This window comes from Geotrypetes seraphini, chromosome 1 (assembly GCF_902459505.1).
Source record: "Geotrypetes seraphini chromosome 1, aGeoSer1.1, whole genome shotgun sequence".
Lineage (NCBI taxonomy): Eukaryota > Metazoa > Chordata > Amphibia > Gymnophiona > Dermophiidae > Geotrypetes > Geotrypetes seraphini.
The window spans coordinates 286979463-286995292 of record NC_047084.1 but is presented as its reverse complement, the minus strand read 5'-3'; the positions used below and the strand labels follow the sequence as shown (position 1 = coordinate 286995292).

The window sequence follows — 15830 nt, the reverse complement described above, 5'->3', positions numbered from 1 at the left end:
AATTCATCCAAGCCAAACAAAATCACAAGCTGGACAAGCTAATAATGCAAAAAGAGCGTGGTACTTATCTTCTCCACAAAAATCCAAAGTAAGTTCATATAGCCAGCATGTTCGTCTAGACTTCTCCCTAATACCACCCCCTATACATATTGCTCCTGACCTGCCAATCTTTTTTGCTAGTGGTCAGAGGTGATTTTCTGTAGTGCTGCCTACTTTAGTGCTGTTGAATATCAGGAGTTGGACCCCCCAGGAGATTTATGTGGGTAGTAGCTTCTCCTGCCTACTTAAATTGCTTTGAATGTTGGGGGATAATTTATAGAATATGAGTATGAGTTGCATGTATTCGAGCTACATTTAGGCACCTGAGTTATTCTGGCCCTATAGCATGCCAATACCAGGTAATCTAATCTATAATTTGAGTCTCTCTATGCCTGTATAAGTTCAAAGAAATGTACAATTCGAGTGACAGGTAAAAAGAAGGAAGAATTAAGGAGTAAGGAGACAGTAAGCAGGAGGAGAAGAGGGTAAAAAGTCTATTATAGGGAAGAGTTGAGTAGACATTAGAAATAGTGTACATTGGATGAGAATGAAATCTTTGAGTTAGAACAGACTATTGATTGCCAATGGAATATATTGTTTCGAAGAGAAGAGTCTTTAGTTTCTTTTGAACTCTTGAGATAACAGGGTTCCGTTTTGATGGTACCTGGTACCTATTCTATTATAGTACCTGGGCGCCTGGACTTCTACTGCATGCCAAATAAATGACTTTGGTTTTTACAAATTTCAGAACCCTTTACAGCTGTGGACTTCTGCTTCCACCGCTGACTTTGGAGTTGCTGATGGAATTGACCCTCCCAGCCATTGTGGTCAATATTTGTATCTATGGCTCTTCCTCTTCTCGCTTTTTGCACCGCAGAAAGGAGTTCTGTGGACCAAAGCTTCTCTATTCAGTTCAATCTCATGCACTGAAGACAGCCAAGAATGTGCCATAAAGATAAATCTTTTTTTTCTTTATAATTTTCCAATACATCAACCGGAGCAATCAAAACTTGTACAGAAATGATCAAAAAAGCATTTAACAAAAAGCAATTATTGAGGAAACTAATTTGGTTCTCCAAACAACTAGTTGAAAAAATTAAGACAAAAGAGGCAGTGTTCAAGAAATACAGAACACAAGAAGACCATGGAAAAGATTGCCAGGTAAAACTCAAAGAAATGAAGATTGTCTTCAACATATTGTTGCTTATAAAGTCAACTTCATGGTCATCCTTGCCCATATGAGGGAGGCTGAAAGTGCTCCCACAGATTGTAAGACCCAGTCCACTGGATCTACAAGACATTTCTGCATGAGACAGACTTTTCAATTCTTAAAGTCTAGACTCCTGAAGCAGGCTCTACAGCTGAAACACGGCTCATGTCAGGTCAAACCCTTGTTGAGGGAATGCTACTGGTTTGGTTCTTGTTTCGTCAACCCCACTGTATTTGTTCCTGCATGTAAAACTAACCCATTTGGAGTAATTACCCTGAAAGAAATTTTTCTTAATAGAGGCCTTCTCTTCTCCCTATTTCAACTTTCTGAGATTTTAAAGCCTGAATTTTGTCCATAAAAGTAAACAAATGCATCTGCATCAAATTCTCATGAACATTCCTTACAAACCATCTTTTTCACCCCTAACAAATCTCTCATTGCCCTATATGTTTCCATAAGTTTGCTGGCAGCCTTCTTCACCTCCACAATAAACCTATCTTGTTAACCAATTGGAGCGATATGGGGACCAAAACTATGCCAGGGTACACCTGGCGGGGCCTCCACGTGTGCGGATCGCCAGACTTGATGGACCTTGGGTCTGTTCCGGAGATGGCGCTTCTTATGTTATGTTATGTTATGTTAAATATTGATTAGTCATTTTCTCCATGATCTTTGATCCAATTCCTGCCAGGATTTTCTCTACTGCTTCTCTAATCTAGATAGGGCAACATTCTGACTGTTTTGACCATTAGAAAAACATTGTACTGGCTTCACCAGATGGATCCTGATTGTTTTTGTGCAAAGCTTATCAGATTTCATTATGCCAACTATCCAACTTCACAGTAACTGGGTTCTCTTCTGTGGTCCTGTGAGTGCTGGATTCTCCCATTTTTTAATATGTCTTTGATTTTCTTGTCATATCACTTATTCCCTTAGAGTTCAACAGCTATCTGGATTTAGATGTAGGTGAAAAATGGCATGTGATGTTAGTAATATGGAACAACATTTTAGAAAGACTGTCCAATTGAGAATATGGACGTTCAAGTCAAAAGGTTATATATGGACGTCCATTTCTCATGTATTTTAGAAGAGGATCTGCTGACATACTGCCTGTTCTACAATACATAAGAAAAGGACTTGTAAGGGTTGGAGATATTCCACATGAATATCCATTTACAAACTGAAAGGTCCAAATTAGGAACAAGAAAAACAAGGGACATGTATGATTTTGTGGCAGCATAGGAACATCCATGTTATAAAATGGCCACATAGAGATGCTCATGCACAGCAGAGGGGTAGACTGATGGTTCGAGCAGTGGGTTGAGAACCAAGGGATTCAAGGTTCAAATCCCACTTCAGCTATTTGTGTGTATTTGTTTTTCATTGTGAGGCTCCAAAAACAGAAAAACACCTAGTGCATCTAATCTAATCTAACTTCTTCTATATAGCCATCTCCCCAAGAGGGTCCAGATCAGTTTACAAAAATATAGAAACTAGTTGCACATTAAAAAAAAGAGAAAAATTTTAAAACAAGTGGTATTAAATCAAAACTTTGTGAATACTTCGATTTTAAGGCTCTCATGAAAAGTATGATAAGAAAGCTGCTGTCTTCAAATAAGTGAAAGATTGTTCCATGTGTGCACCTTGCAGCCCTAAAGAAGTGTTTTTTTGTTTTAACCTAGATTCTTCTCTAAGTAATGGATATTGAATTAGGTCAGAGCTGAACCATATAATATTTTAAACATGAAATAAGCCAGTTCATTTATTATCCCCCAAATTCTATAAAAAGCACTAACAATTGTGTGTGCAAATCTGGGTGTGCGCCCAATTTGATTGTGCAAATTAATTGAATAATAAGCCAGTTAGTGTCTAATTGTGATCTTCATGAGCAATTACTGGCACTAATAAGTTTTATTTAAAACATACATATGTAAATTTAGGTACAACACACACAAAAAAAAATGGGACATGGAATTGGGAGGGTCATGGGTGGATCGACGGCGTTCCTAGGACTTATGCACATACCCCCTCTTTTACTAATGCATAGTATGAGTTTTAGTGCCAGCAGCGGTGGTAACTGCTCCGCTGCACAACTTAGAGAGAACATTGACCATGAGCATCCTTGATTCCTGAAGCTATCCGTGCAACCTGGTAGCCCTTGCTAGTTTCCTATTGAAGAGGGAAGATGGTTAGCAACTACCGAGGGATTAAGGAAGTATCTTGCTCAATCAAAATAGCTTTCTGTAACTGGGATGTGCCAAGCACATGATCTAAATAACTAGGAGACCATGTTAAATGTACACACATACAATCCTCATATCCACACATGTACTTCATAGCTCTGGCTGGAAAGATTCTGGAGGAAACGCCAAATTCAGAAGCACTAGAGAAGGGAAATAAAACAATACAAGCTGGCCATAAGAGAAGCTAAAAAAGCACTATAGGATAACTTGATAGTCTACTCAGGGAACTCTTCCAAGAGCCTTTTTAAAGATTTTCACATCTTTAATTTCTACCATTGCCACTATACATGAACCTGACGAAACCAATCTGGCAAACTACTTTCAGGAAAAATCAGGATAGTTAGAGAGAGATTTGCACACCCCACGGTCGACAGTGTGAGATGAATCTTGTAAATGTCAATATAAAAGAAGAGCTACCAGCTGACCAAAATTGGAATGAATTCTCCCCTGTTACCTCTCGAGATATCCCAGATTTGCTGAGGAGATTCTCGAAAAAATTCTGTTGTGTGGATAGCTGCCTAGCCAATATGCCTGAACACACTTCTCTGGGATTTCTACGATGGTTAACATATACTTGGGAAGTGGTATATATCCTAAAACAATAACTGCCATTGCCCTGACTCCTATACCTAAGGCATTGGGATTAGACCTATCCAGGGGTTATTTATTTATTTTAAAAATTTATATACCGCCTGTTACCAAGCAGTTTCCAATTAAACATAAATATCATTAAGACAAATATCATTACAAAGACAAGAACATCTTACATTATGGGCTCCTTTTATGAAGCCGCATTAACGGTTTAATGCGCGTAATAGTGCGCATTAATGTGCTGGCCGCGCTAGCCGCTACCGCCTCCTCTTGAGCAGGCAGTAGTTTTTCGGCTAGCGCGGGGGTTAGCGTGTGATAGAAAGTCGCTGTGTGATAAAGCTGCTAACGTGGCTTCGTAAAAGGAGCCTTATATCTTCATTACTAACTGCTAAGATATATTACATAAATGCATTCAATAAAGTGTTATTACACTCAGTACATGTGCTAAGCATGATTAGTCGGAGCCAATTTTTTAGCTGCCTGCTCTAAATGCTTGCACCTAAGTTGTGTGCAGATCGGGCATATTGTATAACAATGCGCCCAACACTTAGGATCGCCCGCAATCTGCCCCGATCCACACCTGGCCATGCCCTCATTTCAAATTTGTGCACTACAACTGGCAGATACTTTATATCGACTCATGCTTTCCAAGTTGAGCATGCAACTTTTAATTGGTCCCAATTAGCATCAAATATGAAGTGTTAATTGTCAATTATTAGCACTGATTAGGTCAATTAATCAATTAAGTTGTGCATATACAACTTTAAGTGCCAATTACAGAATTTGGAGGTATGTGTATAACAACTGGGATAATTCTATAAAAGCCCTTTCTGTATATAAAATGGTTTTTATGCCGGAAGTCTTTATAAAATCTACCTCCCAAATATTTATTAAAATTTTGGATGACTTAACATTAAGGAAGTAAAATTTGTCACATTTGTATGAAGATTCATTGCTAACACCTATACAGTGAACCTGTGGCATTCATTTATTTCATATGCCCCTTTTCTAGTTCAAAGGCAAGCTGTGAAATTGCTTTTCTCTGCTCAGCCAGGCTTCATCATAGAGCGATTAAGCTGTGCATATCTCTTTTTAGTATGGCACTAGTTTGATTGGCTGTGCTCCAAAGGAAACTCATTCTATTAGACAGTTTATAGGTGATCAGGCCAATATTCAGCTGGCACAGTCTCCACAATAAAGCTGTTCCTGGATGAGTATCTTAGTTGTGTCTTATTGAGATTAGGTAACTGTTAGCATATTCATTTTGAAGATATATATGATTAACTGTTTTTAATAGGCTGTGGCACTCATTTTCAAAGCAGATCAATGCCATAATATGGCCCCCCAAAATTCCTGCTGCTGAAAACATCTACTGTAAATCACCTTTGAAATCAGAATTTGGATGTTTCATACTAAAGTAAGGACATGTTGGAGGCATGTTTTGAGCTGGACTAGGGTGGACCTAAAATTAGTCAAAGGGTACTGAAGGGTGCTTATATCAGCAGTATGTGCACTCTCTGTAATAGCCCTTTAAAGTTTGAAGATCCAAGAGAGCCTATCACGTGTTAGTAATGATGTGATTGGCTCAGAATGTTGCGTTCAAATAGATGCTGGGGCACCATGTTAGTCCTTACCCCGTAGACTCTAAGGAGTTCATAATAAAAAAAAAACCAACCCATCTAAAAAGTGTCCTAAATGGCTACTTGGACAATCAAAAAGCCTGATCGTCCAAGTACCCATAATCAAAGCTGGTTTTAGACGTATCTAAAACCAGCTTAGGCCTTTCCCCTGCTACTAAACGCACAGAGAGAAAAGAGGCATATTTAGAGGAGGGGAAAGGGCGGGCGGTGGGCGGAAGGTGGGCCGACCTACACCTAGGCATGCAGCAGGTATAACCAAAACTTTAGGCAGGTTGCCTAGTCGGCACTTATACGTTTTTGACTTAGACGAAGTCAAAACAGGTCTAAGTGCCGAAAAAGGGGCCGCTGAGCTGATGGCGGCTAGCGCGATCAGTTCAGCAGCCCGGCAACCTACCCACCCACCCACCGCAACCATTGTGGCAGGAGAGATGCCTCATCTCTCCTACCGCAATGCGATCACCCCTCTACCCGAACTTCTGCGACCCGCGGCAGGAGAGATGCCCAATCTCTCCTGCCGCGGGTTGTGGCAGTTCGGGTAAAGGAGGGATTGCATTGCGGCAGGGGAGATGGCCAATCTCTCCTGCCCTGATACATCACCCCCATGACAATATCGGGGCAAGAGGGAGCCCAAGCCCTCTTGCCCCGGCGATCGTCGGCACCCCCCCCATTACGTTTGGGCCAGGAGGGAGCCCAAGCCCTCCTGGCCTCTCGCTCCCCACCCCCTACAATATCGGGCAGGAGGGAACCCAACCCCTCCTGCCCAGGCGTACCCCCTATCCCCCACCCCCCCACTACAATACGGGCAGGAGGGATCCCAGGCCTTCCTGCCCTCGACACAACCCCCCCAATGACCACACCCCTGAACTCTCGATCAGCCCCCCCGCTGACCCGCAACCCCCCTCCCCCCGCTGACCCCATGACCCCCCCACCCCCAATCCCATACCTGGTAAATGTTGGCCGGACGGATGCTTCCTGGTTGTGCCCTTCAACAGCAAACCGCCAATCAACGGTCCTACTTCCACTTCATACCAAACCACTGGAATCAATTGCCCCCACAGATCATATCCCTTCAAGGATTCCTGAGCTTTAGAAAATCAATAAAAGCATACCTCTTCACCTAAACCCCTGTCCTTGACCAATGACTACAAAGAAATATATATTGGTACCAGGACCAGTATGTGTCACGTAAAGAAAACTTGTATTGTAAAATCTTGCACTATAACTATGGCAAATCTAAAAAGCACGTCTCAATTGTTCCACCTAGACCAGGGGTGCCCACACTTTTTGGGCTTGCAAGCTACTTTTAAAATGACCAAGTAAAAATTATCTACCAACAATAAAATTAAAAAAAAACACAAAGCACACTGTACGTAGAGAAAATGTTAATTATCATTTATATTCCAGGTTTTTTTCAAAGAGGTCAAGGCAGATAACTCTATGCACCATACAAAAACAGACAAATATACCCCTCTCCCTTTTTACTAAACCGCAATAGCAGTTTTTAGCGCAGGGAGCTGCGTTGAATGCCCCGCGCTGCTCTCAATGCTCATAGGCTCCCTGTGCTAAAAAACACTATTGCGGTTTAGTAAAAGGGGGCCATAGTGCAAAATATAGACAGCAGATATAAATTCTCAAAACGGACACATTTTGATCACTAAATTGAAAATAAAATCATTTTTCCTACCTTTTTTGTCTGGTGATTTCATGAGTCTCTGGCAGGCAGGCAGCGATTGGCTGGCCCGGAACTTCCTCTCCGACGGCAGAATTGACATCAGGCCCGGTAGATCGTGAAGGCAATGTGAGTCTATCAAGGAGCCCGGGATGGGCTCCGCAATCGACTCACTTTGCCTTTGCGATCTACCGGTCGATCGCGATCGACGTATTGGGCACCCCTGACCTAGACAGTCAGGCAAGCAGTGTTAAATAAAACAAATGGCCTCAAAAGTCCAAAGGACCAAGAAACGTCCCCAGGGGCAGCAGCTTCTATAAGGGGAACTATGTTTAATCATAGACCAGCTCTGGATAAACTGACCTAGGGAAAAACTCCCAGAAAAGAAAAAGGGAAAGAAACCCTTGGTTTAATCTGGGCTATACAAAAGCTTCAAACCAACTAACTGCTTGGGATGGACAATTATACAAGCAAACTTGTGAGAATACTCAGAGCCAAAAAGTATTATAAAAGGTCCCATCCACTTATCTTAATCCGCTGTAGGTTTCCATTGCAGTTAACCTTCCAAAGTTCCACTCAATGTCCCCTACAATTGTAATCCACAAGCTTCTCATTTGGAACAGAGTTTTTCGTGAGTTTGGAGTTCTCTCCTGATGCAGCGCCTTGTGCGAAACAAGGTGTGCCTGGACTCTTGTTGAGAGAGGATCCCACTTGTGGATTACAATTGTCGGGGACATTGAGTGGAACTTTGGAAGGTTAACCGCAATGGAGACCTAAGGCGGATTAAGATAAGTGGATGCGACCTTTTGTAATACTTTTTGGCTCTGAGTATTCTCACAAGTTTGCTTGTATAATTGTCCATCCCAAGCAGTTAGTTGGTTTGAAGCTTTTGAATTGCTCTTCTCCAATATTCATCTAATATTGGACTAGGACTCGAGCACAAATTGATGGCACCTAACAACCTTTGTCTCCCAGTTTCTGCTTTCCTCATCTTGTCATTTTCTTCCTTCTATCCACTGTCCCTTTCCTTTACCCCTCCACTATCTCACTAACTCTCTTCTTCCCCCATCTAGTATATGCCCTTTTTCTTTATTCCCTCCTTCCATCCAGAATGTGTTCTTTCTCCACTTCCATTCAGCATTTGCTCTCTCCTCTGAACTGATATCCATATACCCCTTTCTCTCTCTCCCTCTACCCCAGGCCCATCTCCCTCCCTTCCCCTCACTTTTGCGGGTCACCACTCACCTATCTTTCTGCTTTTTTTTTCCAAATGGCAACAAGTAGATCAGAAATACCCCCCTAAGAGCTGCAATGCCACCATCCCTCCAGCAACAACAGCACTTAATATCAGCATCGGAAACGGCCCTACCGTCTCCCTTCACCGCGTCCTTTTTTTCTTCAAAAGCTTTTTGGACTTCACATACACACACACTGTCTCTTAAGCTCCTTGAAGGGTGACACTTGGTGATCCTACATGCCTTCTTTTCCCTTAACTGGGTTGAGCAAAATGAACAGCATTCCTTTGGTATGGTGGAGGAGATGCATCATAGGTTCCTGAAGTCTCAAGTGCCTGTTCATAGGATGGTAGTCCTGGTGCTTCTGGCTGGTGTTTTGGGAGCCGAGTCAAGGGTACATCTTCTGAAGGCAGCGCACTACTGGTTAAACTCATAGGCACTCTTCCCTGACTCCGCTCTCTGGCTCTGCATTTTACACAGTAAAGTGCAAAAACAGCTCCCATGATCAGCAGCACTATGGTAGCAGTGAGCCTAGCAACATCGATGGCAGGCGTGACTGCTGATTCCCCACCTTTTCCGTTATGAGAAGACTTATCCCAGAATTGTTTAGTAATCTGGTCATCCTCAAAGCACTCACGGGCCTCCTCGTCATTGCACACCTCTTCCATGCACTCTCGTTCCAGGTTGTCTGGAGTAAAGATCTGAAAATCCCAGTGATTATAGAGCAGTTTGCGGCCCAGATATCTGTGTGCTGCCCAATCATTTAAGAACACTTCTTCCTCCACTGCAGTGGCTGGATTTTGAGAAGCCAGAGTATACTTCACAATCACCAAGATCCCCTGAATCAGCAGAGCCAGTGAACCCATCCCCCCACCTCATGGCTGGACCTGTGTGGTGTCCAGGCACAGTGCCCGAAGCTCCTAATTCAGTCTTTTCAAAACTGAGCAGTAAGGCTCTTCTTTCTCAAAGACTGCTCTAATCAGGTAAGCCACCGTCTTGATTCACTATCACTACCTTAGTTCCCCATGTGATTCTGCTGCCTCTCCCAAGTTTGCAAGGTGGGAGAAGCCTTTTCAGTGAGGACAGTTGCCAAAAGGGGGAGAAGACATGAGCAAATGCAATGCTTTGAACTTCTTCAACTTTGGGAAATACAAAGGAAAGGAGGAGAACCGAAGAGGCTCAGGGCTGCAGCGAGCGTGAGCTCCCGGGAACTCCTGGGGAGAGTTCAAAAAACAAGTAACATTGGCTACAGGCCCCCCCCTTAAGATCTGCTACGGCCCCCCTCCTCCATCATCAACGGCACTTAAAAGATCGGCAACGGGCTCCCCGGCATCGACTACAAGTAAGATCAGCAATGCGGTGCTCAGCCCAAAGCTTCCCTCTGATGCAGCTTCCTGTTTCTGCCCGGGCAGTTCGCGTCAAAGAGGAAGCTTTGGCCTGAGCACCGCATTGCCGATCTTACTTGTAGTTGATGCCGGGGAGCCCGTTACCGATCTTTTAAGTGCTGTTGATGCCGGAGGAGGAGGGCCATAGCCGATCTTAAGTGTGGGGGGGGGGCCCGTAACTGATCTTAAGGGGGGGCCCGCAGCCGATCATAACTGCCCGGGGAGGCGTAGCCATTTAAAAAAAAAATAAGGTGAGGTGAACGGAGACGGTAGGGCAGCTGCTTTCTGTTTGTCCTCCTTCAGCGGGCCCCCCTGAAATTTCGGGCCCTAGGCACGTGCCTTTTGGACCTATTCATTAATCCGGCCCTGGGTGTATACATTCCACATCTTATCCCTATATTATTTGTAACTATGGCAAATCTAATGTAAATTATCTCTGTCAAATTAGGATAAAACTTGTACTGAAAACCTTACACTGTAAGAATAACTATGGCAAATTGTAACTGGTAAACTGTATATTAGGTATATTAATATTAGACCCCTAAAATGTGTCAGGTTAGGATAAAAACTTGTACTGAAATGATGTATGTTTAACCTGTAACCCATTCTGAGCTCTTTGGGCACAACGAGATAGAAAATGAATTAAATAAATAAATATGTAAAACGCTTTTGAATGTGTAACCACAAAAATGCAGTATATAAGTCCCACTCCCTTTCCCTTTGCTTTATGATTATAGCAAAAGAGGGTTTAGTTTCATTTTCCTTTGTAATTTTCTATAGTGATGGACAGACTTTTGATACTGTTTGACATCACAAGAGCTGCTTCTGTTTTATTTGATTTACCAATTAGCTTTTGGAAAAAGTCTTTGAAAGAGAAAATAACTTCAAAAAGGGTATTACAATAAATTTAAAAAGATCTGGGGTCCATTGACGACTTACTGTAATGAGTAGACACCATTTTCTATTGAAAGTATATTTGCAAATGGGGGGAGGAGGGTCAATTAAAGTTTTACTATAGGTTTAATCAATAGTAAAGAATATTTATATTTGTATATTTTTGATTGAATGCTAAAGGAAAGGGTGGGTGGGAAGGGAATAAATTTATTTATTTGATGTTATACTAGAAAGAAATTCAAGTGATGTATTTAATTTTAAATGTTTTATTATTTGAACACTTGTTGTAAGATTAAAAAATGAATAAAGAATTTTAAAAAAAAGAAAATAACTTCACTTCACTGTACTTTTTTGTTGGTTTCTCAAAGAGTGGATCTAATGTATTTATCTAGCAGTATGCTGTCTAGTCACCTCCCCACCTCCTGTGTAACAGTTGATGTATTTCTGCTGCTGTGCTTCTGTGAAAGCCATTAAAAATGATTTCCAGTCTTTTTCATGCTTCATATATACAGTACACTTGATGTGTGCATCCTTTAAATATGTAAAAGGTTTTGCCTGTTAACAACAAAGAAAGTGATTTTGATAATATTCCAACTACAAAGTGAATGAAGGAACAATTCTATATAAACAATAATGCACAAATCTCCCCCTATATATATATACACATGCTGCTCGTGTAAATGCAAAAAGTTGGAGGAAAAAGCCTCTGATCATAAATGAGTGGCAATTTACTGTCTTCCTGGTTTGATCCATCATAGGCACACAAAAAACCTCCATACGTCAATGAATAACATGGGCTAATTGACTTATTTAATCCAACAATCCAATGCAAAACTGCTTATCTTGTATGGCTAGGTTCCCTGAGAAAGGCCATTGTTTCATGGTAAAGAAACCACTTTAGGGACTATGGACCCGATCGAAAAAATACTACTCAAGTCATCAAGCAAACATAGAACGTCAGCATTCTTATACCACACAAATCAATCATAAAAACAAAACAAAACATAAATTTGATTGGCTGGTGGAAAATAACAGTCATGATCTTAAACCAATCAGGACAAAGCAAATATGTGGAGCTTTAATAAAAGTAAAACCAGTTAATAGCAGCATTCAGCCCATTGGGATGCACTGAATTCAAAATGTAAATCCAAAATTGTTCTCTCCGATGGAAATTCAGCTATTTCCCCCTCAAATGTATGGTTAAATATGATCCAAAACAAAACATCTAAGATCTTCAAATGTATGAGAATGTATCATACATAGGTGCTTCTTTTCTTTCTGAAGAGAGCTCCAATGCTCATTAATTCATAGGCTAAATTTCCTGGATGTTTGTCCAATGTATATTTTATCACAGGTAGCAATTTTTCTGGAATACAATCGTAGTAATCAATATATGTAAATTTTATACGTATTGTTAAATATAGTTATATTCAATTGTTAAATCAGGATACGTATCTTAAATTAGACCAAGATCCCTCTAGGGAAATTTTTGAAATGATTGCAGATATCTGTAAAGATGCAATGAAACGTGGCTTTCTTACAAGAAAAGAATATACATTTCTCACACCCCAATGTTATAAAGTACCCATATTTTATTTATTACCAAAGATTCATAAAAATACTCAATGTCCTCCTGGTAGGCCGATTGTTTCGGCCCGGGATTCTTTATTAGAAAGAACAAGCAAATACATTGATAAACAGCTTCAATGCTTCCTTACAACTATTAAATCATATTTACAGGATACCACCCAGTTTTTAAATAAATTGAATGAATTTGTATTTGAAACATCTACAAATTATATATTGGCTACTTTCGACGTTTGCTCATTGTATACTAGTATCCCGCAAGAAGAAGCTCTATCAGTACTTATAGATCTATGGAATTCTCAACCTTCTCATAATATCACACATACCACCTTTTTGAGAGATCTATGTGCAATAGCGCTGAAAAATAATTATTTTATTTTTAATGGAGAATTCTTTAAACAACTTACAGGGATAGCGATGGGTGCGTCGTTTGCACCAACAATAGCCAATCTTTATATGTCCTGGTTTGAAGAAGTTTTTGTCTACACATTGCCTGAATTTCGACATGTTTCCAAATGGTGGCGCTTTATAGACGACATTTTTGTGATCTGGTCGGGTACTCTACAACAACTCTTTGAATTTGCTGACAAAATAAATCTATGTCATCAATCTATCAAATTTACTGTGTCATACAGTAATGAGAGCATTAGTTTTTTAGATGTTCTCATTCAAAAGAAAAATAACAGTTTGGAGACTTCTATTTTTCATAAAAAAACTGATAGAAATACATTACTGAAATTTGATAGTATGCACCCAGCTCATTTAAAAACTAGCATTCCCTTTGCACAATTTCTTAGATACAGAAGGATTTGCAATACTAAAGAAAGATTTATACAAGAAGCAAAAATACTAGAGCATAGATTGATATCGAGAGATTATCCTGCTAAGATAGTTAAAAAAGCTAAAAAGCGAGCATTATATAATCCTAGAGAAACATTGTTGGATTATAGGAAATCTCAAGTTGAAGAAACAATCATTCCCTGTGTGATCAAACAAACTCGTATGTCACCTCAAATTATTAGGAGATATAAAAAACATCTTCCTCTTCTTAAAACCTTACCTTGTTTTGAGAATAAACGATTTATTTTTTCTCAATCGAGAAACAAAAATTTGAGTGACTGGCTGTGTCATATTGCTAAAGAGAAATTTATGGAAGAAGACCTTAGTATCACACTGGGGCATAGGCCATGTGGCCATTGCTCAAATTGCAATATAATGGCTGAGGTTTCTGCTTTTATTAATCCTTTTGATGGTAAAAATTACAATCTACATCATACATCTTCATGTCAATCTACAAATATCATCTATGTAATTCAATGTCCATGCGACCTACTATACATAGGTCAGACATCACGGACTCTAACGGTCAGAATGACTGAACATAAAAGTTGTCTTAATACCCGAAAATTAACAGCGCCCATAGTAGCCCATTGTATTCAGTGCAATCATAGATTTGAAAACTTGAAATGTTGGGTGATTGAAAAATTGCCCTTGACTCAAAGAAGAGGAGATATCAGAAGAATATTATGGCAGAAGGAACAACGTTGGATTAACAGGTTACAGACTGTTGAACCATTAGGTCTTAATACAACTTATGAGTGGCAACCGTTTCTTTGAATCAGTAAAATATCTTTTTATCAATGACAGCTGACAAGGTGGTCTGTATAATTGCCGATGTTTGGCCTATCACGCATCACGTTTTGTGATGACGTCATGACGCCCAGTTCGTTTTTTATTCGAACTGGGCGCGTCTCTCAGTCCTAACTCCATTTTGAGAAGAGCCAGCGGTTTGTTCAATGGATTGCAAGAAATAAGGAGACACCTGAAGATGGCAGATATCCCCTGAAGTAGCCAGTTTAGGCGAAACAGAAAGTCTTTTCTGTCGGGATTAGGAGCTGAAAGTCTCTCTGGAATTTTTCACCTCTTCAGATGAGTGGTTTTCTCCCTTAATTGTGGTTTTTTTTGCATTCTGTGCCTCTGAAAATTCTTGCATAAATGAAATCGAGCTGTAGCCTTCATCACTAATCTAGTTAAGCTTGGGGTTCATATCATGAAATTTTGACATATCTACAGTTGCTCTATTTATATTAAAAAAGTGTTTGAAAAAAAGTGATTCTGAACGAATGAAAATCTTATCTATATAATTGTAGACGGAGTTTTTTATAAACCTGTGATGATGTGTTGAGGGCTGGGTACTTGTGTAGTCCCAACCTCTCACAATTGAGGTTTATTTTTCTCCGTGTCATTTTTATTATTGTTATGATTTTCTATATGTTCTAAGTGACGTCAATGCTTCTGTTGGATGCAGTTTGAATGAGCCCCTGCTAATAACTATATTTAACAATACGTATAAAATTTACATATTTTATCACAGGGACATAAATTACAGTATACCATAAGCTCTGTATTGCATGAAGTATTATACTTTAAATAATATTTCTTGTGATCAATAGGGTTCACAAATTTGGTGATACTCACAGAGATCTCACAAGTCTTGCACAACCAACTACTGGGCTCTTTAATCCTTCACTGTTCATCGGACTGGATTTGCACAAAACCATGGGACTTAATGTTTCTTTTAAATTAGGATCCCTCCTGTAGGAAATCATCAATCAAGTGCCAGCAAATGTTGGTAACATAGAAACGAGGCTCCAATGTCTTCTCAAAATCCACCCCAATTGGGTTTTTTTTTTGTCTGATCATATTGCAAAACACAGGTAATAACTTCTCTCTCCTCTGATGTATTCACAGTTTTCTGATATAGGAGGCTATTACCTGATTGGCATATAAAGCTTTTTTGTATGCTTATCTAAACACTCTGGGGGAATAACCTCTCAATCTCAAATTGATACTTAAAATTCCAGCATGCATTTTAAAAGTCTTCAAAAGCTTATACTTGCATCAGGGGCATGAGGTAGTTTTCTAAACCAACCTCCCTGTTGAGGGTAAGGGCCAGGTCAGAAAGCACACATCCTGGAGATGGTAAGCCCTCCAAAACCTACTGTGCCTACATAAAGATGACGCTTAAAGGCATAAGGGCTGTTGTGGTTTACAGGTGGATACAGTAAGTTTTGGGTGGGTTTTGGAGTGCTTACCATCAGGGCAGGATTAATTTGTCGAGGGCCCCTAGGCACACAAGTACACTGGGCCCCCTCCCCCACCCCACCTTGCGCCCAGGCAGAAACAGGAAGCTGCGTCAGAGGGAAGCTTTGGGCAAGCAGCACCACTTGCACAATTACAGTTCCCGTTGTTTTTCTTACCCACGTTGCTTGCTTGTCTTACTTTCCGTTGATGGAGGGGGGGCCCACGTTGCCGATCAAGGTGGGGCCCACGTTGC

The 15830-nt window shown here is 40.5% G+C and overlaps 1 protein-coding gene across 1 annotated transcript; it reads right to left on the bottom strand.

Annotated features, from left to right (window-relative positions):
• Nucleotides 1-8801: 8801 nt before the first annotated feature.
• On the bottom strand, nt 8802-9493 carry LOC117367335 (transmembrane gamma-carboxyglutamic acid protein 2-like). Its single transcript, XM_033959783.1, has one exon. The coding sequence runs from the start codon at nt 9491-9493 to the stop codon at nt 8882-8884; it is 612 nt and encodes a 203-aa protein (XP_033815674.1). The 3' UTR covers nt 8802-8881.
• Between the last annotated feature and the right edge of the window lie 6337 nt (nt 9494-15830).